At 33.8% G+C, this 27,755-nt stretch overlaps 1 protein-coding gene across 1 annotated transcript; it reads right to left on the bottom strand.

The window, feature by feature from the left end:
- Positions 1 to 325: 325 nt before the first annotated feature.
- On the bottom strand, positions 326 to 26,313 carry LOC134702155 (myotubularin-related protein 9-like). Its single transcript, XM_063563239.1, has 14 exons — positions 26,167 to 26,313; positions 25,505 to 25,621; positions 24,638 to 24,844; positions 24,178 to 24,306; positions 23,444 to 23,600; positions 22,635 to 22,739; positions 22,187 to 22,312; positions 19,053 to 19,155; positions 18,012 to 18,150; positions 15,153 to 15,237; positions 11,855 to 11,924; positions 11,239 to 11,338; positions 1,474 to 1,601; positions 326 to 904 (listed from the first exon to the last, which is right to left on the bottom strand). Exons 1-14 carry the CDS (start codon positions 26,311 to 26,313, stop codon positions 820 to 822), a joined length of 1,698 nt encoding a protein of 565 aa, XP_063419309.1. The 3' UTR covers positions 326 to 819.
- Positions 26,314 to 27,755: the final 1,442 nt, after the last annotated feature.

Here is a 27,755-nt window from a genome sequence, read left to right as displayed (position 1 = left end):
GGAATTCACAGGCCAGCATTTAAGTGTCACTGATTGACACTTTAACATAGCAGACATAATAAACTTTATTATTTATCACAGAAGTACATACATAAACATTATTACATCAACAATTAAATATTGCACATATTGTCAGAAATATTTGGTCACTGGAAAGTATTTATATTCCTCTATTAGAGTTCAAATTATATAAATTCACAGTGCTGAACTGTACAGTAAACTAATTATATGACTTTAAATTGCAGTATAATGCATTATCATAATAATAATAATTACTTTTAATATACCATGTAAAACGATAATTTGATGTTTTTTTCCTTCAACACAGGATAAATTATTTTGCTACATAACACCAATTGTAAAGTTCATATAAGACTTTAATAGTCCTTCACCAATATTTTAGATTTATGTTCTTTCGAGACCCAACAAATAATACCAATGCAAAAATATCAAAGTCTTAGTCAGCCTTTTCTTGCAATTTTTTTTTTAAATTCAATTTCTTGAAAAGGAGCTCCATAACCTATCAATATGTTTAGCTTATTTTGTTCCTTATCTAATACTCTTCCAACTTATAGTATCAATTTTAAATTCTACATTTTTTTAATTTCACCTAAGTACATCCTTACGACAAAATGGAACATGAAAGTCTCTACCCTGGTATTTAAAATCTGAAGATACATCAGTAAGTTACAGACTATACAATTTTCATAAATTAGTCCAGTGAAGTATGTCCTGAATATTGACCTCATTCTGGTATACAATCAACACCAAGCTCTGAGGGAAGAATCAGTCCAGCAAAGTTTGTTCTTAATATTGACCTCATTCTGGTATACAATCCACACCAAGTTCTGAGGGGAGAATCAGTCCAACTCCTAGTGCTTCTCTTTCTAATGAAGCCAGTTGTCTGAAATAAAATAACAGCATTCAGAAATTATCAGCAATTACAATCAACCAAATATCAATTAATCATTTTAATGCATTTCAACATTGTTCATTTTGATTGGATATGTTACCAATTTTCATGGTGTCAATTCACAATTGATGCTAGGAAAATGCAAGCGCAGACGACCTATGACAGATTTTAGATTTGATGTTGGTTTCTGTCATTTTCATCAGAATGGAGATAACAAGAACTTATTTTTAGCTCTTATATAGATATTTTCCCCTTTGAAGCAGACATATTTGAAGATGGTTGGGTGATCTACTATAAACATTATCCTATGCATTCCAAAATCTTCCATCGTATTAGTCAGTGGTTATCTTGTTTAATGGTTGATTGGTATAAAAATTTTGAATTTTTCACATAACAAAATGAGGCAAATATGAGTTTTAGCTTTTACCTATAATGGTTTACTTTTATAAATTGTTACATGAATGAAGAGTTGTCTAATTGGCACTCATACCGCATCTTCCTATATCTATTTAATAAGTATCACTTTGTTGTAGTATCATGTAGAAAGTAAGTATGGTTACCTTCTGAGTTTGGTGACCTTTGACCTTAATTCTTTGTCATACTCTCTAATTTTACTGACTTCCTGCCAAGCCTCCTTCTGTTTTGATTGGTCAATTATAGATCTCTGGTATAACCCAGACCACAACACCTTCAAAAACATTAATAACTCAATATCTTGAATAGACAGAGATCAGATAAAAGTGTGTGAGGATGTACAATTAAATACACTTACGACAGGTAAAGAAGTAAGTAATATTACAAACAAGAATGTGGCCATAGAATACAGATGCCCCACCCAAACTACTTCAGTGGACTTCAAAATTTGGGGAAAAACTTTTTGGCATTAAGATTAGACAGATCAAAGCATAGGAAATATGTGAACTAAGTTTCAAGTTAATTGGACTTCAACTTCATCAACTATCTTGACCAAAAACTTTAACATGAGGTTCTGGACAAAAAGACAGACAAATGCACGCACAAACTGAAAAATATAATGCCGCTAGGTGGAGCATAAAAAACCTACTTTTCAGGGTACTTCAGCCAGTCAGGGATATAACTCTATAGGGTTATTACAGGAAAATAACATACATTTGTTATTGTGGACTAAAAAATCATAGAACTGTGATAACATATGTATGTTATATGTTTCAAAGGGACAATATACATCATAAGTTTAGTTAAAATGTATACAAGTTCTATTGATACTACTATTGTCTTTATGTATACTTAACTATTGATAGATATAACATTTCATAGTATTCCAATTTTGAATAGCACACCTATATGTTATTACAGAAAATATATGCTTGTAATAACTAAAGGGTGTTATCATGGATTCTCTATATCACTTCAAAGCATTTGCTCAAACATAAATCATGCTTAATTACAATGTATTTAAATTTATTGTAAGAAATAATGACCAGAGCATGTAATGAGGTTCTGCGCAAGTTTCTCAGTAATTCCCAAGTGTCTTATATAATAAGTTACATTCCTTTAATAACTAAGCCTTGTTATCACAGCTAAGCTAATTCCTAAATAGCCTTGTCTCCTTGATTAACCATGGTTAATCGAAAATGTATTAATTCAATTTAAAAATTAATTATCACAGTGGGAAAGCCACGGATCGATTCTGCGCCTCCTTCCATATGACGTAAAGGCCAGAAAATCAAGGGCGACAATCTCGATTTTTCAAAGAGGGCGACAGTATCGCGCCATCGCGGCAATTTGTTTACATCGTGTACGTGTGATTTTTCGAGAAATTTATCATTAAAGACAATTAAACTTGTGTCATTTCATCATCAATAAGTTATATAGGTAAGTTTTACAGGTGACCATGCTATTTTTTCTTCTTAGAAGATTTTATTTTACAAGAAACGAACATCTGAAAGTGGCAAGTGACGTTGTTAATTTGGGAGATAAAAATATGGCGGGTGTTTTCCCCTTCTGAAAATAACTGACACATTTGCATCCTATTGGCTATTTAAATATAAAATGACCAAAAATAGTATCTATGATGATAGGAGTCCCTAAATATTTGCATAAATACCCATCACCCCGTGTCAAATTGTAACTGGGGCTGCGAAAAGGAAGCACACAAATCGACGCCATTTTTCAACAGATTAAGGTTTCTGAGCTCACGAAATCCTAGTATTATTACTTTTAATGGTTAGTAGAAAGATATTAATACTATCCATAACATAATTTATTGATCTGATCGGGTTATGGCTACATGTTTGCCTCTTTTCGATTCTTAAATCCATTAAATTTCCGTAGACCACATGTAAATAAACGCCCCTTTTCCAGCGTGAGACTTCAATTTGAATAAAACTTCATATTTTGGCAGGTCAATGTTAGCATTTAAATTTTAATTAAAGTTTTGCAGTTGTGTAATGCATATGTGCTGATTTGTTTGGTTGTCTCGAATAGTAAAAAGGTGAAATTTTTTATTTTTGAACCCAAAAAGTGTGACAAAAAACACAAACTAGAGGCTCTAAAGAGCCTGTGTCGCTCACCTTAGTCTATGTGAATATTAAACAAAGGAAGCAGATTGAAAATTGACTACAAAGGTCAATAACTCCTACAGGAGTCAATTGACCATTTCGTTCATGTTGACTTATTTGTAGATCTTACTTTGCTGAACATTATTGCTGTTTACAGTTTACCTATATCTATAATAATATTCAATATAATAACCAAAAACAGCAAAATTTCCTTAAAATTACCAATTCAGGGGCCGCAACCCAAAAAACAGGTTGTCCAATTCTGAAAATTTCAGGGCAGATAGATCTTGACCTGATTAACAATTTTACTTCATGTCAGATTTTCTCTAAATTATTTGGTTTTTGAGTTATAAGCCAAAAACTGCATTTTACCCCTATGTTCTATTTTTAGCCGTGGCGGCCATCTTGGTTTGATAGCCAGGTCACGCCACACATTTTTTAAACAAGAAACCCCAAAGATGATTGTGGCCAAGTTTGGATCAATTTGGCACAGCAGTTTCAGAGAAGAAGATTTTAGTAAAAGATATATAAAATTTACGAAAAAATGGTTAAAAATTGACTTTAAAGGGCAATAACTCCTAAAGAGGTCAACTGACCATTTTGGTCATGTTGACTTATTTGTAAATCTGACCTTGCTGAACATTATTGCTGTTTACAGTTTACCTATATCTATAATAATATTCAATATAATAACCAAAAACAGCAAAATTTCCTTCAAATTACCAATTCAGGGGCCGCAACCCCAAAACAGGTTGTCCAATTCATCTGAAAATTTCAGGGCAGATAGATCTTCACCTGATTAACAATTTTACCCAATGTCAGATTTGCTCTAAATGCTTTGGTTTTTGAGTTATAAGCCAAAAACTGCATTTTACCCCTATGTTCTATTTATAGCCATGGCGGCCATCTTGGTTAGTTGGCGGGGTCACCGGACACAATTTTTAAACTAGATACCCCAATGATGATTGTGGCCAAGTTTCAAATAATTTGGCCCAGCAGTTTCAGAGGAGAAGATTTTTCTAAAAGATTACTAAGATTTACGAAAAATGGTTAAAAATTGACTATAAAGGGCAATAACTCCTAAAGTGGTCAACTGATCATTTTGGTCATGTTGACTTATTTGTAGATCTTACTTTGCTGAACATTATTGCCTTTTACAGTTTATCTCTATCTGAAATAATATTCAAGATAATAACCAAAAACAACAAAATTTCCTTAAAATTACCAATTCAGGGGCAGCAACCTAACAACAGAATGTCAGATTCATCTGAAAATTTCAGGGCAGATAGATCTTCACCTGATTAACAATATTACCCCATGTCAGATTTGCCCTAAATGCTTTGGTTTTTGAGTTATAAGCCAAAAACTGCATTTTACCCCTATGTTCTATTTATAGCCATGGCGGCCATCTTGGTTAGTTGGCGGGGTCACCGGACACAATTTTTAAACTAGATACCCCAATGATGATTGTGGCCAAGTTTGGTTAAATTTGGCCCAGTAGTTTCAGAGGAGAAGATTTTTGTAAAAGTTAACGACGGACGACGACGGACGACGACGGACGACGACGGACGACGACGCCGGACGCCGGACGCAAAGTGATGAGAAAAGCTCACTTGGCCCTTCGGGCCAGGTGAGCTAAAAACAAACAAAATAAAAATATATGAAAAAAATAACTACCCCAGGACAAAGGGGGGTTCCAACTATATGTCCCCATTCAAATGCATTGATCATCCCCAACTAGAGGCTCTCAAGAGCCTGTGTCGCTCACCTGTTACTGTATTTACTGATGTCGGTCATCTTGGTTGGGAGGTTGGGTCATTAGACACTTTTTTAATAGATACCCTAGTTATGATTGTGGCCAAGTTTGGTTAAAAATGGCCCATAGTTTTAGAAAAGAAATTTTTGTACAAGTTACAAAAATGACGAAAAGTTGTTCAATATTGACTATAAAGGGCAATAACTCCTTAAGGGGTCCTCTCACAATTTTGATCATGCTGACTTATTTGTAGATCTTATTTTGCTGAACATTATTGCTGTTTACAGTTTATCTCTATTTATAATAGTATTCAAGATAATAACAAAAAACTGCAAAATTTCCTTAAAAGTACCAATTTTTGAGCAGCAACCCAACAACGAGTTGTCAGATTCATCTGTAAATTTGTGAGGGAATAGATCTTTTTCTGATGGACATTTACATCTTGTAAGATTTACCCTAAATGTCTTAGTTTCAAATATATAAATAAAAAACTGCATTTTACCACCATGTTCTAATTTTAGCCATGTCGGCCATTTTGTTTGGTAGGCGGGGTCATCGGACACATTTTTTAAACTAGATACCCCAAGGATGATTGTAACCAAGTTTGGTTTAATTTGGCCCAGTAGTTTCAGAGGAGAAGATTTTTGTACAAGTTACAAAAAATGACGAATAGTGGTTAAAAATTGACTATAAAGGGCAATAACTCCTTAAGGGGTTGACTGACAATTTCGGTCATGTTGACTTATTTGTTGGTCTTTCTTTGCTGAACATTATTGCTGTTTACAGTTTATCTCTATCTATAATAGTATTCAAGATAATAACCAAATATGACAAAATTTCCTTAAAATAACCAATTCAGGGCAGCAACCCAACAACAAGTTGTCATATTCATCTGAAAATTTTAAGGCAGATAGATCTTGACCTGAACAACAATTTTACCCTTTGACAAATTGCTCTAAATGCTTTGGTTTTTGAGTTCTAAGCCAAAAACTGTATTTTACCCCTATGTTCTATTTTTAGCCATGGCGGCCATCTTGGTTAGATGACCAGGTCACCGGACACATTTTTTAAACTAGATACCCCAAGGATGATTGTGGCCAAGTTTGGTTAAATTTGGCCCAGTAGTTTCAGAGGAGAAGATTTTTGTAAAAGTTTACGGACGACGGACGACGGACGCGGGACGACGGACGCAGGACGACGGACGACGGACGCCAAGTGATGAGAAAAGCTCACTTGACCTTTCAGGTCAGGTGAGCTAAAAAGGGAGATTCCAATCCCTGGAACCTATCCCTGGATCTGTTACTGGGAAATATGATTATTAAAACGTATAAAGAATTAGAGAATTATTTCTAGATAGGAACAAGAATAGAGAAAATTTACCATAAAATAAGTAAAAAATAGAGCATATGACATGCCAGTCCAAATTATGATGAAGTCTGACAAAACTACTTTTTTTCTGGGACGACTTCCTATGCATCCCAGAAAAAAATATTAATATTCTTAGCAGCAAGCCTTAGGTCTGGACATAATCATTTTGAACTACTGTATATTCAGAAATTATTGCGTGCACTTATTATTGCGATTTTGTCATCTTAAACTTGAATGCAATTTTAATTTTTACGATTTTGAGAAAAGTCATGCTTAATTCAGTTAAAATATTACAAAATGCAAGTTTTAATTATTGCGTTTACAACTCTGTCGCATTTTTTTCGCAATAATAAAAACCTCGCAATAATTTCTGAATTTACAGTATTGATGTGCTAATTTATATATTGAGGAAAGAGAAATTATGGACAAAAAGTATAAAAAAAATAGAGACCAATGACCTAAAAGATTAAATGATAAAGAAATGCAGAAAACCCCATCCAGACCCTTGTCTATGTGAACAACAGTACTATTATTTTTGCTGAATAGTGCATATGGGCATGTAAAATATCTTTTAAAAGGTTTCAGGTATATGAAATATTCACCAGTAGGAAAGTATAAATTCTGTCCCTCCTTCCATGCTAAAAAAAAATTATGTGATTTATTGTTGAATTTTATTGCCACCTTCAGTATTGGCTTGGTGTTGTGGCCAGGTTTTATTGGCGTTGGATACATTTATTATCAATTACTGGTATGAAGAATTAAAGATATGAATGATTGAATGAAAAGTTATCTTTTGAATAACAGATCCCTGTAAGATAATTTAATGTTGCATATTACGTTATACTTTATTAAAACATTATTTATATCTTTTAAAAAGGTTGATATGTTATTATGGTGATGAATTTTAAATACTAAGTAAATGAATTTATAAGTAGAAATTTTTTCCAAACATCTGTTGGTGTGTATAAGTATTACCTTTTCTAGAGAACCTTTTTCGGGACGTCTGGATTTGGTAATTTTATAGCTCAGGATTTCGAGATTGATTCTTCGGATTCCAGTATTTCCTTTCAACATTTTTTTTTTAATTGGGACCTCAAAAGATCATGTTTTTGTCATTAGACAATTAAAAGATATATTATAATTTACCGATCATATAGAAAATCTAGAGAAGTTTGCAATTATATTCATTTGATAATATCATCTGCATAAATTATATATTTTCAGATAACAATAGGAATAAGAAGAGCAGGATTTCTATATTGAGGATTTACATGTATGGGACAGAGGACTATTTGAATTGATTTTACTTTAAAAAACTTTTTAATTTTAACAATAGTTCTCCTTAAATGTTTAAAATACTTTTTACATATTTTTCATTTAAACATTTTTTTTATGACTTTGTATTTATTCATCATTTAATAAACTTTTATTTCTAAACATTTTTATATTTTCAAATATACATACAATGTGAAACACTCCACCATTTTATATTGATAACGTGGGGTAAATGTACATGAGACACTATATTGTTGCAATACAATATTACTTAATGTCATTGAAAAACCTGAGATTCATTGATGCAAAGCTAGCATTCTCATAGGGCCCCCCTTTCATAGGAAAAAATTGGTTGATTAAATAGGGAATCACTGGAGCGGGTCCCTCCTAAGTTAGTCAGCAGCAGCAACCCCTTACCCCCCCCCCACCCCCCACCCCCAAAAAAATAGAAAAAGTTCTGGATCGGTCACTGGTATCAGAAATATACATGTATGTACTGTAGTATTTGAGACATAAGAAAAAAAAAAGATATAAAAAGTCAAAATGATGGTCTTTTATTCTTTATAAGGTTTGAATGACTTAAATGGAAAGTTTCTAGAATTGTTCACTTCTCCTAGACATAGTGAGGTCTCTCAAGTAGCCTATCATGACATGACTTTTCACTGTTTTGCTTCCATGTAGATTTCAAAGTGTGGCAACCCCTGCACCTAAATAAATCATTTTCAGTAGATACATATCTCTTTTTTCAGACTTTTTGATGAAAAGTTTAAACTAATATACAAATTAGAAAAAAGAAAACTGATCAACTTGAACCCACAACATATAATTGATCTCATGTGCTCTGGAAGAATAAGCAGATCCTGCTCCTTGTGTAGTATTATGAATGAGATATCTATGTACCCTTTTCCTAGATATGTAAACACATGATTTTGCAAATTATTGCAATTGTGTGCTTTTAGAATGGAGTAAAATGTGTGAAAAGGTATTCTATTGCAGAAAAATCAGCACACAGATATAGGAATGGTATGATTCTTAATAAAGAATAGATCCTGTGTCCAAGATTTGTTTTCTTGTAAACTGGTGTAAAATAAAAATATGGGTCAAGCAGTTATATCAATGCAACAAAACAGGATCACCAAAATCAGAGTAAGACATTCATATACCAGACCTTGGAAGTTATATAGCATTTAGTTAATGCTTTAAATGGTCATATACATGTAGCTCTAACATGTATTAAGAATTTGATGTACTAGGCATTGGGCATTCCTATTGAATGTTAATCTCAAGTTCTCAAGAGTTAAATATGCCCCAGGGCCCAGAAACACTCAAACATGAATAGTTAGTCACAGTGTACATCAGGTTGCTTGATACGCATAATAAGGACAGACATTTATAAACATGTGTGAGTGTTTAGGCAGGCAATTCTTGTTGATTGGTACATGTACTTTTTAAAATTGACAAGTTGAAACATTTCAGATTTATAATAATTTACAGAATCAAAGAATGACTGTAACCATTACCCTAAAAATTGGCTTAAAACAAAGACTAGCTGAGTGCTTACACTTTGCACTTTTGCATGCTTATTCAGACAACAACTTTTGACTAACTGAATTTTTTTTTGTTGAAAAAAGGGGGGTAGGTCTACTTCCAGACAATGGAAGTTATTTATATGGACAAATTCGTTCATAGATTAAACCAGTATCAATGTACTACATAAATCTCGCCCATAAATCTGTTATACATCAGCAGCATAATTAAATAACTACAGAAAATGTGATACGAGGAGTTTGAGCAAATTGTAAACATCAGCAAATGACGTTGTAAAGCCTTCAACCACTCAACGTTTTAAGAAAAATATATTTAAAATCCTGAAAACATCATCACCCTTCGTTGTCTCAATCAATTTTGTGCTTAAAATCTGTAAAATATGACATAATTTGCTTGATTTTGCACCGAAATAACTCCCAAAACGTCTGAAAAATGTTGAATTTTGACCTCCGGTTGAAGTATTTATTATGTAAACAAGACTCAGAGTGACGGGGAATCCTGTACATAGTCATGTGCCCATATGTTTCAAGGTCACATTTATTTATATCTCGACCAATGAAAAGCTTTAGGATGCATTTGTGTCAGTTGTTTGTAGTCATGGGGATTACCCGCGTTTTTTTGGAAATCAACGGAGGTAGTCTTTTGGATTATCATATTTCAATAACGGAGCACTTATTTGAATACCGAATTTGGCAGTCGTGTGACAAAATCTATTCTAAGGAAAAATTAAACTCAAATACTGATGGATGATAAGTTGTTTTAATAGATTTATTGTCTGAAGCACAGGCTACGTTTTTGTTTACACGCTGGTTACAGCGCCACCTCAAAATTTTTAGATTATGTCCCCTTTCCCGCGGGACTACCGGAAGTAGCTCTTCAATGTCACTGGCTTTCCCACTGTCAAGGCTATGCATTTAGTTTCTGCGCAAAGTCTCAAGAGTTCCCTAGAGTCCACTATAGATTAAATGATTTCACAAATAACAAACATATGTTATTACAGGTTTAGAAAATTTAAAGAAAAGTATCTATAATAACACATGTAAGTTATTTTCTGTAATAGCCCTACAGAGTTATATCTCTGACTGTCAGCTATGATATAAGTATATGGTTAATTAAATTAAAAGAGAAATGTTATTTATCATATGTTTAGTAGTAAATACAGTGGTTTTGCATATGTGATACATAGCCTGCTGTTTAATCCATATCGTGCAACTTTGATGCGCACCCTTTATTGCATACCCTTTATCACATCCCTACCGTTTATCGCATACCCTTTATCGCACCCCTACCCTTTATCACACCCCTACATTTTTTTTTAATTTTTTTTTTTTTTACATAAAGTCAGTTTTATTTTTTTTTGCTCAATAAAAATTTCCTCAAAATTCGTCAATTTTTGGAATGACGTCATTATTTGGCATGTGACATCACGACCGTCAAGTTTTCATATTTTTTTAACACTAAATGCAACTATAAAAAGTACAAAACATACAAATAAATACAATAATAACCAAATTTTTTTTTTAAAACAATATCACGCAAATTGTAAGGTGTTTTGGATAAGTAATTGAGCAGTTCTTTTAAGGCCTTTGAAACAAGACAAAAGTAGAACTGAAGGTTACCCAGTGCTATGGATCAGAAAACAGTTCATATTATATAATACTCTTCTGTTGAAATATATGATAAAGTGTATTATACATGGCAAAATCTGTATCACATGCCGTATCACCCTCGACCAATATCATCCCTCGGGCCTAAGGCCCTTGGGCTGATATTGATGTCTCGGGATGATACGACATATGATACGGATTTTGCCATGTATTATTCTCTATATTACATACCAAACTTTGTGGAGCTACAGAGGGCCATATAACTCGTGGATTAGGATCATACATAGGATTAAGATACTTCTGTAAAACTTCTGGTCTTGCTAAATATGTCCTGTAAATAAAGTTAAAGATTAAAATATGATACCAAGACCATTCTTAAATCCAAGTATTCCAACTAAAGAGTTCTAAAAGTATAAGTTTAATCAACAATTCAGTGCTCAAACAATTTTACAGCAAACAAGTAAAACATGTACATGTATCTCATGTGTAATCTTCATTTTCAAGCAGTTTTTGACAAGGCTATTGGCACAGTGATGCTAAAAATGGTATACCAAAATTGCACTTCAAAGAAAAAGAGGGGGGGAATGGTAGGTATATAATTTACAATTTCAAAAAAACAATCCAACTAAAAGATCATAAAATGATAGTTTCTTAATTTACATTTTAGATTCAGTTTGCCAAAATTTTAAACTATAATGCATATGTAGTCATCACCAAATATGGGTCAGGATCTGTTTTTAGAATGTAGCAACTACAAATGATGACTAGAAACAAGATAGATGTAGATTTTATTGGGGATTTTTTTTCTAAATAAATGATAATTTAATTGATATTTTTTTTCAATTACCATAAAGAGACTGTTCTTGAGGACAATTTACACTCTTTTCTTTCTTTCTCATTATTGCACAGGAATGTACCTAAAATTAAAACAAAATATCCAATAACAACAAGCACAAAAATACTGTTCCTTTAACCATAAACTTGGGGACATGTTCCTTTAACCATAAACTCGGGGACATGTTCCTTTAACCATAAACTCAGGGACATGTTTCTTTAACCATAAATCAGGGACATCTTCCTTTAACCATAAACTTAGGGACATGTTCCTTTAACCATAAACTCAGGGACATGTTCCTTTAACCATAAACTCAGGAACAAACAAACTGGTTGACGCATGTCATAAATGGCTGACACTTGTGTGACATAAATGTTATATAGTTGACTGATTTATTTTTTTAAAATGATATATTTTAATGACACCTTGTTGACAAATTGTCTATTTTGGTGACTACTATTTGACAAATGATCTATTTCAATGACACCTTGTTGACAAATGGTCTATTTTGATGACACCTGGTTGACATATGGTCTGTTTTGATGACACCTGGTTGACATATGGTCAATTTTAATGACACCTGATTGACAAATGATCTATTTAGTTGACACCTGGTTGACATATGGTCAATTTTGATGACACATTGTTGACAAATGATCTATTTTTATGACACCTGGTTGACATATGGCCTATTTTTATGACACCTGGTTGAAATATGGTCTATTTTGATGACAACTTGTTGACAAATGGTCTATTTTGATGACACCTGGTAGACAAATGGTATTTTTTTATGACACCTGGTTGACATATGGTCTATTTTGATGACACCTATTTGACAAATGGTATTTTTTTATGACACCTGGTTGACAAATGGTCTATTTTTATGACACCTGGTTGACATATGGCCTATTTTGATGACACCTATTTGACAAATGGTATTTTTTAATGACACCTTGTTGACATATGGTCTATTTTGATGACACCTGGTTGACAAATGGTCTATTTAGATGACACCTGGTTGACAAATGGTATTTTTTTATGACACCTGGTTGACAAATGGTCTATTTTGATGACACCTGGTTGACAAATGGTATTTTTTTATGACACCTGGTTGACAAATGGTCTATTTTGATGACACCTGTTTGACAAATGGTCTATTTTGATCACACCTTGTTGACAAATAGTCTATTTTGATGACACCTGGTTGACAAATGGTCTATTTTGATGACACCTATTTGACAAATGGCATTTTTTTATGACACCTGGTTGACAAATGGTCTATTTTGATGACACCTTGTTGACAAATGGTCTATTTTGATGACACCTATTTGACAAATGGTATTTTTTTATGACACCTGGTTGACATATGGTCTATTTTGATGACACCTGGTTGACAAATGGTATATTTTGATGACACCTGGTTGACAAATGGTATTTTTTTATGACACCTGGTTGACAAATTGTCTATTTTGATGACACCTGGTTGACAAATGGTATTTTTTTATGACACCTGGTTGACAAATGGTCTATTTTGATGACACCTGGTTGACAAATGGTATTTTTTTATGACACCTGGTTGACAAATGGTCTATTTTGATGACACCTGGTTGACAAATGGTCTATTTTGATGACACCTGGTTGACAAATGGTCTATTTAGTTGACATCTGGTTGACATATGGTCAATTTTGATGACACCTTGTTGACAAATGGTCTATTTTGATGACACCTGGTTGACATATATTCTATTTTGATGACACCTGGTTGACAAATGGTCTATTTTGATGACACCTGGTTGACAAATGGTCTATTCAGTTGACATCTGGTTGACATATGGTCAATTTTGATGACAACTTGTTGACAAATGGTCTATTTTGATGACACCTGGTTGACAAATATTTTATTTTGATGACACCTGGTTGACATATATTCTACCTAGACAACACCTGGTTGACAAATATTCTATTTTGACGACACCTGGTTGACAAATTTTCTATTTTGATGATACCTGGTTGACATATATATTCTGTTTTGACGACACCTGGTTGACGTTTTGACGACACCTGGTTGACAAATATTCTATTTTGACGACACCTGGTTGACAAATATTCTATTTTGATGACACCTGGTTGACAAATATTCTACTTTGATGACACCTGGTTGAAAAATATTCTATTTTGATGACACCTGGTTGACAAATGGTATTTTTTTATGACACCTGGTTGACAAATGGTCTATTTTGATGACACCTGGTTGACAAATGGTATTTTTTTATGACACCTGGTTGACAAATGGTCTATTTTGATGACACCTGGTTGACAAATGGTCTATTTTGATGACACCTGGTTGACAAATGGTCTATTTAGTTGACATCTGGTTGACATATGGTCAATTTTGATGACACCTTGTTGACAAATGGTCTATTTTGATGACACTTGGTTGACATATATTCTATTTTGATGACACCTGGTTGACAAATGGTCTATTTTGATGACACCTGGTTGACAAATGGTCTATTCAGTTGACATCTGGTTGACATATGGTCAATTTTGATGACAACTTGTTGACAAATGGTCTATTTTGATGACACCTGGTTGACAAATATTTTATTTTGATGACACCTGGATGACATATATTCTACCTAGACAACACCTGGTTGACAAATATTCTATTTTGACGACACCTGGTTGACAAATTTTCTATTTTGATGATACCTGGTTGACATATATATTCTGTTTTGACGACACCTGGTTGACGTTTTGACGACACCTGGTTGACAAATATTATATTTTGACGACACCTGGTTGACAAATATTCTATTTTGATGACACCTGGTTGACAAATATTCTACTTTGATGACACCTGGTTGAAAAATATTCTATTTTGATGACACCTGGTTGACAAATATTCTATTTTGATGACACCTGGTTGACATATGTTATAAATGACTGACACCTGGTTGATAAATGGTATATTTTGATGACACCTGGTGTTTAAGGGTGAGACATAGTATATATGGTCGACAAAGGGTATAAATGGTTGACATATGGTATCAAACTAACCTCTTTCAAATGGTTACCATGTCTGATGACCACTCACTAAAGGTTAACATGCCTTATGACCTCCGATTAAAGATTAACATGCCTTATGACCTGTGATTAAAAATCAACATGCCGGATGATTTACCTCAAGACAAATGTCAATGTAACATTGTTTATCTCTTTCTTCAACAACAAATTGTAGCTCTAAATCTAAACAATATTAAGTAGTAGCCAGCTTCTGTTTTCTAATTATTATTATTATAATACTAACCAAATTGTGAAGAGTAAGTGTGTTCAAACAGCAGGATAAGAAACTCTTCATTGAACTCAAATGAACAAGGAAACTGTTGCCATATCTACAATGAAAACAACACTTTAATAAGTGAAACTGGAAGCTACTGCTCACTGATGATACCCCCACCCAAATACTTGACAGAAAACAGGAAGTTGTTGAGTGATGATTCTGAAAAAGCATCATACTGTATAGCTGAATCATATAAACCCAGAAACCACACTTCAGAAATCATTGTATTGCAGTTCCTGACAAAAATATGTCGCAATTTTCAACTTGGATATTTTGTGTTAAATGTAATTAATTGCAACCAATGTTATAATATATATATGTACATGCCAGTGTAACAGGTCTGTCTCGGAGTATTTAGGAAAACAATAAAGAATGTTTCATTGATAAATAGTTTATGTGTCCAAGAAGGAATAAAACTCTTTGTTGAGTAGCCTGTAATAAACATATTTAACACGCTGCATTTTTTTTTAGACTGTCCCTAGACAGCAGCCTCTGGCCTTTCTTCTTCATGTATGATTTTAAATTTAAGTTTATTTATGTATTTCAGAGTTTAGTATGACATCCATCATGACTGAACTAGTTCAACTAGTACACATTTTATGTTTAGGGGCCAGATTAAGCATGTCTCAGAGTGTGGGATTTTCTTGCTGTGTTGATGACCTATTGATGGATTACAGCTGTTTTCTACTTTTTGGTCGGTTGTTGTCTCTTTGACACATTTCCCATTTCCATTCTAAATTTTATAAAATAATAAACTGTTGATTCAGAATTTATGTCTAGTCTTTCTGTTATTTTAATATATTGTAAATGTATAAAGCAAATATTGAAATTAAAATGGCAATACTTTAACATGCTCTGCAAGGCATTCAAAGTCAATGGAACTTAAGGTTTAAATTTATATGAAGGATAAATGCCAAAAAAATTGCATTTATCAAATATCTATAAACTAAACTAAAAACCATATATGTGATTTTATTATATTCAGTTAACCATGGAAACGAAATGTGCAAATGCTAATAGAGTTTCATAACACTATTTTCCATCATTATAAGTGGTTGATTTGAAAACTAGAGGCTCTAAAGAGCCTGTGTCGCTCACCTTGGTCTATGTGAATATTAAACAAAGGAAGCAGATTGAAAATTGACTACAAAGGTCAATAACTCCTACAGGAGTCAATTGACCATTTCGTTCATGTTGACTTATTTGTAGATCTTACTTTGCTGAACATTATTGCTGTTTACAGACTTATATCTATAATAATATTCAATATAATAACCAAAAACAGCAAAATTTCCTTAAAATTACCAATTCAGGGGCCGCAACCCAAAAAACAGGTTGTCCAATTCATCTGAAAATTTCAGGGCAGATAGATCTTGACCTGATTAACAATTTTACTTCATGTCAGATTTTCTCTAAATTATTTGGTTTTTGAGTTATAAACCAAAAACTGCATTTTACCCCTATGTTCTATTTTTAGCCGTGGCGGCCATCTTGGTTTGTTGGCCAGGTCACGCCACACATTTTTTAAACAAGAAACCCCAAAGATGATTGTGGCCAAGTTTGGATCAATTTGGCACAGCAGTTTCAGAGAAGAAGATTTTAGTAAAAGATATATAAAATTTACGAAAAAATGGTTAAAAATTGACTTTAAAGGGCAATAACTCCTAAAGAGGTCAACTGACCATTTTGGTCATGTTGACTTATTTGTAAATCTGACCTTGCTGAACATTATTGCTGTTTACAGTTTACCTATATCTATAATAATATTCAATATAATAACCAAAAACAGCAAAATTTCCTTCAAATTACCAATTCAGGGGCCGCAACCCCAAAACAGGTTGTCCAATTCATCTGAAAATTTAAGGGCAGATAGATCTTCACCTGATTAACAATTTTACCCAATGTCAGATTTGCTCTAAATGCTTTGGTTTTTGAGTTATAAGCCAAAAACTGCATTTTACCCCTATGTTCTATTTATAGCCATGGCGGCCATCTTGGTTAGTTGGCGGGGTAACCGGACACAATTTTTAAACTAGATACCCCAATGATGATTGTGGCCAAGTTTCAAATAATTTGGCCCAGCAGTTTCAGAGGAGAAGATTTTTCTAAAAGATTACTAAGATTTACAAAAAATGGTTAAAAATTGACTATAAAGGGCAATAACTCCTAAAGTAGTCAACTGATCATTTTGGTCATGTTGACTTATTTGTAGATCTTACTTTGCTGAACATTATTGCCTTTTACAGTTTATCTCTATCTGAAATAATATTCAAGATAATAACCAAAAACAACAAAATTTCCTTAAAATTACCAATTCAGGGGCAGCAACCTAACAACAGAATGTCAGATTCATCTGAAAATTTCAGGGCAGATAGATCTTCAACTGATTAACAATATTACCCCATGTCAGATTTGCCCTAAATGCTTTGGTTTTTGAGTTATAAGCCAAAAACTGCATTTTACCCCTATGTTCTATTTATAGCCATGGCGGCCATCTTGGTTAGTTGGCGGGGTTACCGGACACAATTTTTAAACTAGATACCCCAATGATGATTGTGGCCAAGTTTGGTTAAATTTGGCCCAGTAGTTTCAGAGGAGAAGATTTTTGTAAAAGTTAACGACGGACGACGACGGACGACGACGGACGACGACGACGGACGCCGGACGCAAAGTGATGAGAAAAGCTCACTTGGCCCTTCGGGCCAGGTGAGCTAAAAATTAGTCCTTGCTTTGTGCCATGAAATATTTAAATTCAAAATAATTTATAGTATTTGCTAGATGTGCCATGGAATCTTAATTTATTGAGAAAACTATGAACATACTAACTTGCCAGACACAATCTAAAAAGAGAAGAAAAATAGGAGATTCACTTCTCTGTTTAGTAATGGCAAATGCCGATTTGGAACAGCGGTCAGCAAATGGATGTCCTCCTTGTAACCATTCACGTTCTACTAAGGCTTCAAATCTAAAAAGAATAAATAAGATTAGGACCAACTTAGGTCAATGGTCAGTAAATGGACGTCCACCTTGTAATCTAGACTTCAAATCTATATATAAATACGATTTGGACCAACTTGGGTCAAAGGTCAGTAAATTGATGTCCACCTTGTAATCTAGGCTACAAATTTATAAATAAATACGATTAGGACCAAATTTGGTCAAAGGTCATCAAACAAATATTCTAATTTAACCATTCATGCCCACCAATAAAAGGTTTAAAATTATGGAGCAAATGAACATGTCAAATGGCAGGTCTATATATAAAATAAAATGTTGGTTGTGTGACATTGTAGCTTCTTCTTTCATTCAGGAAACTGATTTTCTTTTTATAAATTTAAAGAACAATGTCACCTGACATTAAAAATTAAACAAATATTTGCATTAAGTCATATTTAAAAAGATGTACTTAGGTGAGGTTTTGGAATTCGTGTCAAATGTTCGGACTCCTTGGTGTTTTTCCATACAACACAATGTAAAATATTTTGCCCCATAACACCCATTTATTTTTTCATATAAGATTAACCACCTCATGAAAGGTCATTTAACAAAATTTTAGAAGATTCTTAATTTTCTTTATTTTGTAATGAGACCCAATAATACCAATGCAAATATAAGGTAAAAGTCTGAGTCAGTCTTTTCCCGCCCTTTTTTAAATCTCAAATATCTCCAAAAGGAGGTCCATGACCTATCAATATTTTAGCTTATTTTTATCCATAATTGATGCTCTACCAGCTTATAGTATAAATTTTAACTTCTTAATTTATCAAATTTTACCTAACCTCACCTAAGTACATCCTTGAATGCAGTTTATTTTTTCAATATTGGTAATAACTGCTTGAATAGACCAAATAATCTAAAGTTGTTTACCCATTAATGGTCCTACAGTCATGGTCCAATATAAGTTGTACAAGGGAGATAACCTGTAAAGTTGTATCAAATCCCTCAGATCCATGGACCAATACTGAAGCCCCTGTAAAATACAACAACAATAACTCAATTATAGAGTGATGGACTAGCACAGGGGAGGTAATCCTATGTTGTATCAAATCCCTCAGATCCATGGACCAACACTGAAGCCCCTGTAAAATACAACAACAATAACTCAATTATAGAGTGATGGACTAGCACAGGGGAGGTAATCCTGTGTTGTATCAAATCCCTCAGATCCATGGACCAATACTGAAGCCCCTGTAAAATACAACAACAATAACTCAATTATAGAGTGATGGACTAGCACAGGGGAGGTAATCCTGTGTTGTATCAAATCCCTCAGATCCATGGACCAATACTGAAGCCCCTGTAAAATACAACAATAACTCAATAATAAATGATGGACGAGCACAGGGGAGGTAATCCTGTGTTGTATCAAATCCCTCAGATCCATGGACCAACACTGAAGCCCCTGTAAAATACAACAATAACTCAATAATAAATGATGGACTAGCACAGGGGAGGTAATCCTGTGTTGTATCAAATCCCTCAGATCCACGGACCAATACTGAAGCCCCTGTAAAATACAACAAAAACTCAATTATAAATGATGGACTAGCACAGGGGAGGTAATCCTGTGTTGTATCAAATCCCTCAGATCCATGGACCAACACTGAAGCCCCTGTAAAATACAACAAAAACTCAATTATAAATGATGGACTAGCACAGGGGAGGTAATCCTATGTTGTATCAAATCCCTCAGATCCATGGACCAACACTGAAGCCCCTGTAAAATACAACAAAAACTCAATTATAAATGATGGACTAGCACAGGGGAGGTAATCCTATGTTGTATCAAATCCCTCAGATCCATGGACCAACACTGAAGCCCCTGTAAAAAGACAACAACAAAAACTCAATTATAGTGTGATTGACTAGCACAGGGGAGGTAATCCTGTGTTGTATCAAATCCCTCAGATCCATGGACCAATACTGAAGCCCCTGTAAAATACAACAACAATAACTCAATTATAGAGTGATGGACTATCACAGGGGAGGTAATCCTGTGTTGTATCAAATCCCTCAGATCCATGGACCAATACTGAAGCCCCTGTAAAATACAACAACAATAACTCGATTATAGAGTGATGGACTAGCACAGGGGAGGTAATCCTGTGTTGTATCAAATCCCTCAGATCCATGAACCAATACTGAAGCCCCTGTAAAATACAACAACAATAACTCAATTATAGAGTGATGGACTAGCACAGGGGAGGTAACCTGTAAAGTTGTATCAAATCCCTCAGATCCATGGACCAATACTGAAGCCCCTGTAAAATACAACAACAATAACTCAATTATAGAGTGATGGACTAGCACAGGGGAGGTAACCTGTAAAGTTGTATCAAATCCCTCAGATCCATGGACCAATACTGAAGCCCCTGTAAAATACAACAACAATAACTCAATTATAGAGTGATGGACTAGCACAGGGGAGGTAATCCTGTGTTGGATCAAATCCCTCAGATCCATGGACCAACACTGAAGCCCCTGTAAAAATATAACAACAAAAACTCAATTATAAATGATGGACTAGCACAGGGGAGGTAATCCTATGTTGTATCAAATCCCTCAGATCCATGGACCAACACTGAAGCCCCTGTAAAAATATAACAACAAAAACTCAATTATAAATGATGGACTAGCACAGGGGAGGTAATCCTATGTTGTATCAAATCCCTCAGATCCATGGACCAATACTGAAGCCCCTGTAAAAATACAACAACAATAACTCAATTATAGAGTGATGGACTAGCACAGGGGAGGTAATCCTATGTTGTATCAAATCCCTCAGATCCATGGACCAATACTGAAGCCCCTGTAAAAAGACAACAACAAAAACTCAATTATAAATGATGGACTAGCACAGGGGAGATAATCCTGTGTTGTATCAAATCCCTCAGATCCATGGACCAATACTGAAGCCCTGTAAAATACAACAACAATAATTCAACAAGCGTTAGCCTTTCAAAAAGGCTATTCCACTCTTAGCTGATGGAAATGGAAAGTGCTCTCGCTTTGTAGATTAATTCATTTACTATAATAGCCACTTGCATCAATCAACAAATTTTACCACACACGTGAGGTCACACATTATGAAGTAGTACTATATTGTTTAATGTTGTTGTTTATTCCAGAAGATTCGACTATTTATAGATAAAAGTTACCTGTGTAAAATCTAATTGCTAAAATAGAGAGGACAAATCCGATACTCTACGGGATTGAAGGACATTTACTAGGTTTGGATTGTCCTAACCAATCAATAAACTTTGATTATTCACGTCTCGTAATATCTTCCAATCAGGTAGCAAGAAAAATTCAACGCACTAACTGTCCATCGTTTAATTCTTAATCTCGACTCCTAGGAGTTGAGAATTATAAATGATGGACAAGCACAGGCGAGGTAATCCTGTGTTGTATCAAATCCCTCAGATCCATGGACCAATATTGAAGCCCTGTAAGAATCCAACAATTTATTGCTTCCCTGAGTGCAGCTGGTTATAAATGCAAAGGTCCAACCCTGAACAGTTTAGGCATAAATGGACACAATATTCGCGCTTGATACAGGTCTGAATTTGGATTGTATATAAATATTTGACACAAATAGGTTTCTGACACAGAAGAACTGTAGTCAAAGAACTTATAATTGGTAATATAATTTGAATTTATATTCAATTTATGCTTTTGTGCAATACATTATGCTCTTGCATATTGACCCACCCTCCGCACACATAAAAGAAATCTTTTAACCCCCCCCCCCCTCCCCCTTTCTTAATTTTGCAAAAATAATAATATTTGAAAAAAAAATCTTTTTTATATCTGAAATCTGAAATGAGAAAACATTGTCCCTCCCCAAAATTTCATATTTCCCCTTCCCCAAATGGTACAAGTACACATTAGAATCATACCTTCAGAATCTATACACTGCGCTACAGTACAAGCACACATTAGAATCATACCTTCAGAATCTATACTCTGTGCTACGGTACAAGCACACATTACAATCATACCTTCAGAATCTATACACTGTGCTACAGTACAAGCACATGTTAGTATATCTTTGACATGTGATAACCAGTTACTGGATTCTAACTTTGATAACCATTTATCCATACTACTGGTGTTGTCAAGGGATGCTGAAATTGAAACATTACAAACTAAACATCTGACATGTATGCAAGGGTACCACACAATGGGGAAGCAATTTTAAAACACAGCTATAAATCACTTTTTGTTGAAATCTGTGCACTTAAACTACCATTCTCAAAATTAAAATTTATATATATTTATAATTCAAAATATTTTTTATTCAAATTTACACACAAATGATCAACAAAATAATTTTTGTCATAGCAAATCAATTTTGAATATAATTTTATATGTTTTACGTGGTAGGAACAATGAGCAGGAAACTTGAAAAGTTCTGTATAAATTAGTATTGACGTAAAATAAACGTACATTCCATCAATTTGATGAGTGAGTCATGGAAAGCTTGTCTCCTATCCACTGACTGATGTATCCGTCTCCACTGTGGATAATATACTTCAGGTTCATAACCTCCACCTACAAAAGAAATCCATTTAGTATGAAATTTATTATATGTAACAGAGTTCAATGAAGATATGACAGTTTCTAATCCATTTTCTACAAAAATTAAAGCATTACCATCTCTCAGAATTGACTTAGAATTAAGAGAAAATAAAATAAACAAGAATGAGTCCATAGTTCATGGATGCCCCACTCTCACTATCATTTACTATGTTTAGTTGAAATTGAGGTCAAAACTTTAATTTGGCGTTGAAATTAGAAAGATTGTCATAGGGAACATGTGTATTATATTTCAAATTGATTGAACTTTTCAACTTCAGCATAAACTACCTGTACCAAAAAAATTAACCTGAAGCGGGACAGACGAACAAACAGACAGACAGAAGAACGAAGGGATCCACATACCGAAAAACATAATGTTCCTAGGTGGGGCATAAAAAAATCAATGATATATCCGTGACAAAAAACAAATGCACATAATCACATAATAAAAATTTCTGTAGCAGCTTAAAATGTATTTAAAGTAAGCAATGTAACATGGTTCAATTTGGGTTATCTCCCTTGTATTAGGAAAATATCTCAACTGTGGTAACTCAGAGTGAGAGTGTCTTTATAGGACATTTTCTCAGATATAACTTATAAACTCTGCTTCAAAATGAGCTGCTTTGTGTCTATAATATTAACTAAGTTGACCCGCCCAATTACAGATTTTACCATACCTTTATTTTGTGCTGATTCAGCAGCAGAAGGTGACCTTGTGTCTATGATATAACCTTTGTTGCCCCGCCCCATTACAGAATTGACCATTCTTTCATCTTCTTTACATCTTTTGTTGTTCATTCCTGTCAATGGTTGACTACACCTCATCATCACAGCCTGGAAGAAGGAATAACAAATATTAATTAATCATGGTCATAAATTTGAAGAACCTCAATTTATCACTCCGACAGTAGCAAAAAAAGAAAAAGATCAAATTAATTTTTATTTAGAAGTGTACATTCACAGTATGAAGTAATGTTAATCACAAATAACCTGAACCTTTCCAAAAATTCAGTTGGTGTTCACCTGGCCATTTAAATTTACATTTTTCAATATTGTTTTCATGTTTTTATAACTAAGAGTTGATATTTGTACAGCCAAATTAATCAAATAAATAATTAATTGTTTTTTTTTAAGAAAAAAAATCCCATAATGGTTAATCTAACTTCACAGAGTACAGCAGCTATTGTATGTGTTCAATGGGACAGTTCACTTTGTAAAATAATAAATGGTTAACTGATTCTTGGGAAAAGTTTCACTTCCCTTACATTAAACCAATTGTCAATTTTCAGGGATTTTTTTCTTTGGAATCATATCTGAACAAATAGAGCAATAATCAGCTGAACTAGATATTATCTTAACCTAAAGTAAATTCACTATTCTGTATGAATAGAGATTTTTTTTATACTGGTACCTTTGTCTGTCTGTGATAATAACTGAGAACAGGGAACCTGCCGTTTTGTCTGAACTGGGAAGCCTTTATAACTGTTTCATCATCTATAGATTTAGGTACAATCACTGCATGGGGATAGGATGCACAAACCTATAACATCAATTAAATATATGAATATATATCAGTAAAATAAAATATAAAAATACAGTAAACATCTCCATACTAATTTCTTGAGAAAAAAAACTTACCTTTGGTAAACAAGTTTTTCATCAAATTGGGCTTGCCTTAAAAATACTTCTTACTAAATTCAGTTTAATTTAGCCTTGTAGTTTCAGAGAATAACAAAATTTGAAAAGAATGCATGGACATGACAATAGCTGCCAAATGATATTTATCTTTTTGGGTAAGTGTCCTGAGAGCTTAAAAGAAGCACCTGAAATATGTCACAATTTGTTCACTTATTCACCCTTCAGTAACTTACCTTATAATCTTTGTTCACATAACTAAGTCTCCATTCCTCAGAGCAATCTGTAAACCTAGTGTATTCATTCTCTGGTAAAAATGTCTGCCAGCCGTCCTCTAATGGCTCAAATCCAGCTCGATAGAAAAATGGATACTTCAGGCTAATATCATCTATAAATAAAGTATTCTGGGAACTATGCTTGTGTGTATATGCTTTGCACTCATTCTAAAATTACCAAATAGGTAATTAGGAAAAAATAAAAAGAAGAACCATAGCAATAAATACAATTGAGAATGGAAATGGGGAATGTGTCAAAGAGACAACAACCGACCATAGAACAGACAACAGCAGAAGGTCACCAATAGGTCTTCAATGCAGCGAGAAATTCCTGCAACCAGAGCGCGTCCTTCAGCTGTCCCCTAAACAAATATATTATTATATATACTAGTTCAGTGATAATGGACGTCATACTAAACTCCAAGTTATACACAAGAAACTAAAATTAAAAATAATACAAGACTAACAAAGGCCAGAGGCTCCTGACTTAGGACAATAAAACCTGTTTAACAAAACTACTAATTTCTCTCCCCTTTTCCTTGTGTACAGCTTACCATCATGAGACAGATTTATCTCCCCTTTTCCTTGTGTACTACTTACCAACATGAGACAGATTTCTCTCCCCTTTTCCTTGTGTACCACTTACCAACATGAGACAGGTTTCTCTCCCCTTTTCTTTGTGTACTACTTACCAACATGAGACAGATTTCTCTCCCCTTTTCCTTGTGTACTTCCTACCAACATGAGACAGATTTTTCTCCCCTTTTCTTTGTGTACTACTTACCAACATGAGACAGATTTCTCCCCTTTTTCTTTTGAACTACTTACCAACATGGAACAGGTTTCTCTCCCATTTTCTTTGTGTACTGAGGAAGCTGAGCCAAATAATCTCCATGGAACTGAGATGTGCCAATGCTTATCAAAAGTTGTTCCGCATAAACTTACCTAATCACAAACCAATGCAATACATATCAAGTACATTTATACTAGTAATCAAAAGTTTAAAAGTCAACAGACCATGACTGATGGGGGTAAAATTATCTCCATGGAAATGAGATGTGAAAATGCTAAAACTGTAAAACATTAACTAATATATTGCTGATGTTGTCGACAAAAAACAAAACAGGTATTAAAATCTGCTTTTTGAAAATCAGTATATATTTTCCCCTTGACTGTTGACACTTGACAGGATCGTTTTTTCTCTGTATTGTTACAACAGGAATGATTCCACATTACTAGTATTTAAAATGGGTAACCTAGTTCAAAATACAAATTTTCTATTTGGAATTAGAATTTAAATCAACACAGTACATGTTATATAGAAGAAGACATCTTAGCATAATTGCAAATTAGACAACATCAGAACATGTATTGATATTTGTCTCTCTTTCGTATCTTCTTTTTTAATGAGTTCCATGGATGTGGTTAATGTAGCATGTGTAGTCTGGGTTCTGTGTGTGAGGTACATATACTCAGTGTGTACAACATACCCACAATTCCTCATGATTTTCTGATCTAGAGGACTGAATTACATGATGCCCTGTGATACAAAAAGAAACAGTAACTGCTTTAGTAAAAGGACGTTTTATACAGACATTCTTTACTGTAGGGGTCTTAATAAATTCTCCAAATTCCATTTTTTAGAACAGGTAGACACACTACAAAAAGAAAAAAAGAAATAAATGCATACAGAAGATTACTCTGCACATTGCTAATATTATAAATAAGTAAGTAGTAGTACGTTTTTTATTGAGTTTCACATGATTTAGAAAGCCATAGGAGGATATTTGTATAGACATAAAACATTTTGTACATAAACCAAGTCATACTTTCAAGACCATGTATTGTTTGTTATGGTATTTGCTTATTTCATTTGTTTTAAAAGATGAATCTACTTTTGATGGCTGGTTCTTGACAACTCCATCTAAAATAAACTCAGACTATAGTGAACACAGACACTAACTCTGCCTCAAAGTAAAACATACTCAGGCTATATAGTGAACTCAAGATTTTCTAACTCTGCCTACAACAGATTCAGGCTAACATGGCTTAAGCAAACTCAGACAAACTAGCTTGCATAAAATAAACTCTGGTTATAGCAAACTCAGACTAACTAACTCTGCCTAGAACAAACTCTGGCTTAAATGGAGAACTCAGACTAACCAACTCTGCCTGTACCAAACTGGGGCTAAATGGAACTAAGAAAATTAAGCAAGGTAGGAATGTTGTATAATTGTAGCAGGCTCATTGTAGAATCGTAATGAGGACGTAGTAGCATCGTAATAACAACGAAAATCTACATTTTCATGCCTTATACCATGACCTCACCTTAATTTGAATTTATTTTAGATCGTGATGAGCGTGGTGAGATAGTGGACCAGTGTGACTGGGGTATTAGGGTTTCCCATGGATAGTAAAACCGGCAAAAAAGTAACAAATCAGTGTAGTATGGTGTAGGCTGTAGTGCCCTACAAAACATAACAAATATAATTTGTTGAAATAAATTTTTAAAAAACCAGGCATGTGTCATTAATGCATCTCTTAATTGTTAAACAAACATCAACGTGAAAAGCATTAATACCTGGATTGGTAAATATAGATAGATTTCGATATAAAGTAAGCTTCTGGTTTCGTCCTGAAAATTTATCATAATTTTTCAGGATGGAAGTTGCAGACAACTCTATTATTTCCGAGGCAAAAATATATAATTAAAATCAATACAGTTTTCAATTTTTGATTTTCGAATAGCTAAATTCGAAGTAAAATATTCTGTTTTTAAGTTTCAACAAATGAATTATATAAGCCTCAAAGAGTGAAAGTATTTAATTTGCTGCTGAATAGTGTCGCTGGATATTTGGAAGATGGCGGATTACGATGGTAAACAACTTGGTTGCTGACCAAAATATTGCTTTATTTTTCATACTGACAATAACTTGTCGAAGCCATGTTATAGCTTCACTGCAACAAGCATTCGTTGTTCATTTGAAATTTTGTTTTAGATTACCAGACAACCATCAAAATGTTTATTTTCTAAACTTTGAAAATAAGTTTTAAACAAGTGCCACCTTGCTTTTACTTT

The sequence above is a fragment of the Mytilus trossulus genome, unplaced genomic scaffold, assembly GCF_036588685.1.
Source record: "Mytilus trossulus isolate FHL-02 unplaced genomic scaffold, PNRI_Mtr1.1.1.hap1 h1tg000406l__unscaffolded, whole genome shotgun sequence".
NCBI classification, from domain to species: Eukaryota; Metazoa; Mollusca; class Bivalvia; order Mytilida; family Mytilidae; genus Mytilus; species Mytilus trossulus.
This window is presented reverse-complemented; position numbering and strand designations above follow the sequence as displayed.

Coding starts and splice junctions, on each gene's coding strand:
- LOC134702155 (XM_063563239.1), bottom strand. CDS start 26,313: ATGGAATTTGGAGAATTTATTAAGACCCCTACAGTAAAGAATGTCTGT. Junction 25,622..26,166: donor AAAATCATGAGGAATTGTGG/GTATGTTGTACA, acceptor GTTTGTGATTAG/GTAAGTTTATGCGGAACAAC. Junction 1,602..11,238: donor CTGTAGCTCCACAAAGTTTG/GTATGTAATATA, acceptor ATGTTTTTGAAG/GTGTTGTGGTCTGGGTTATA.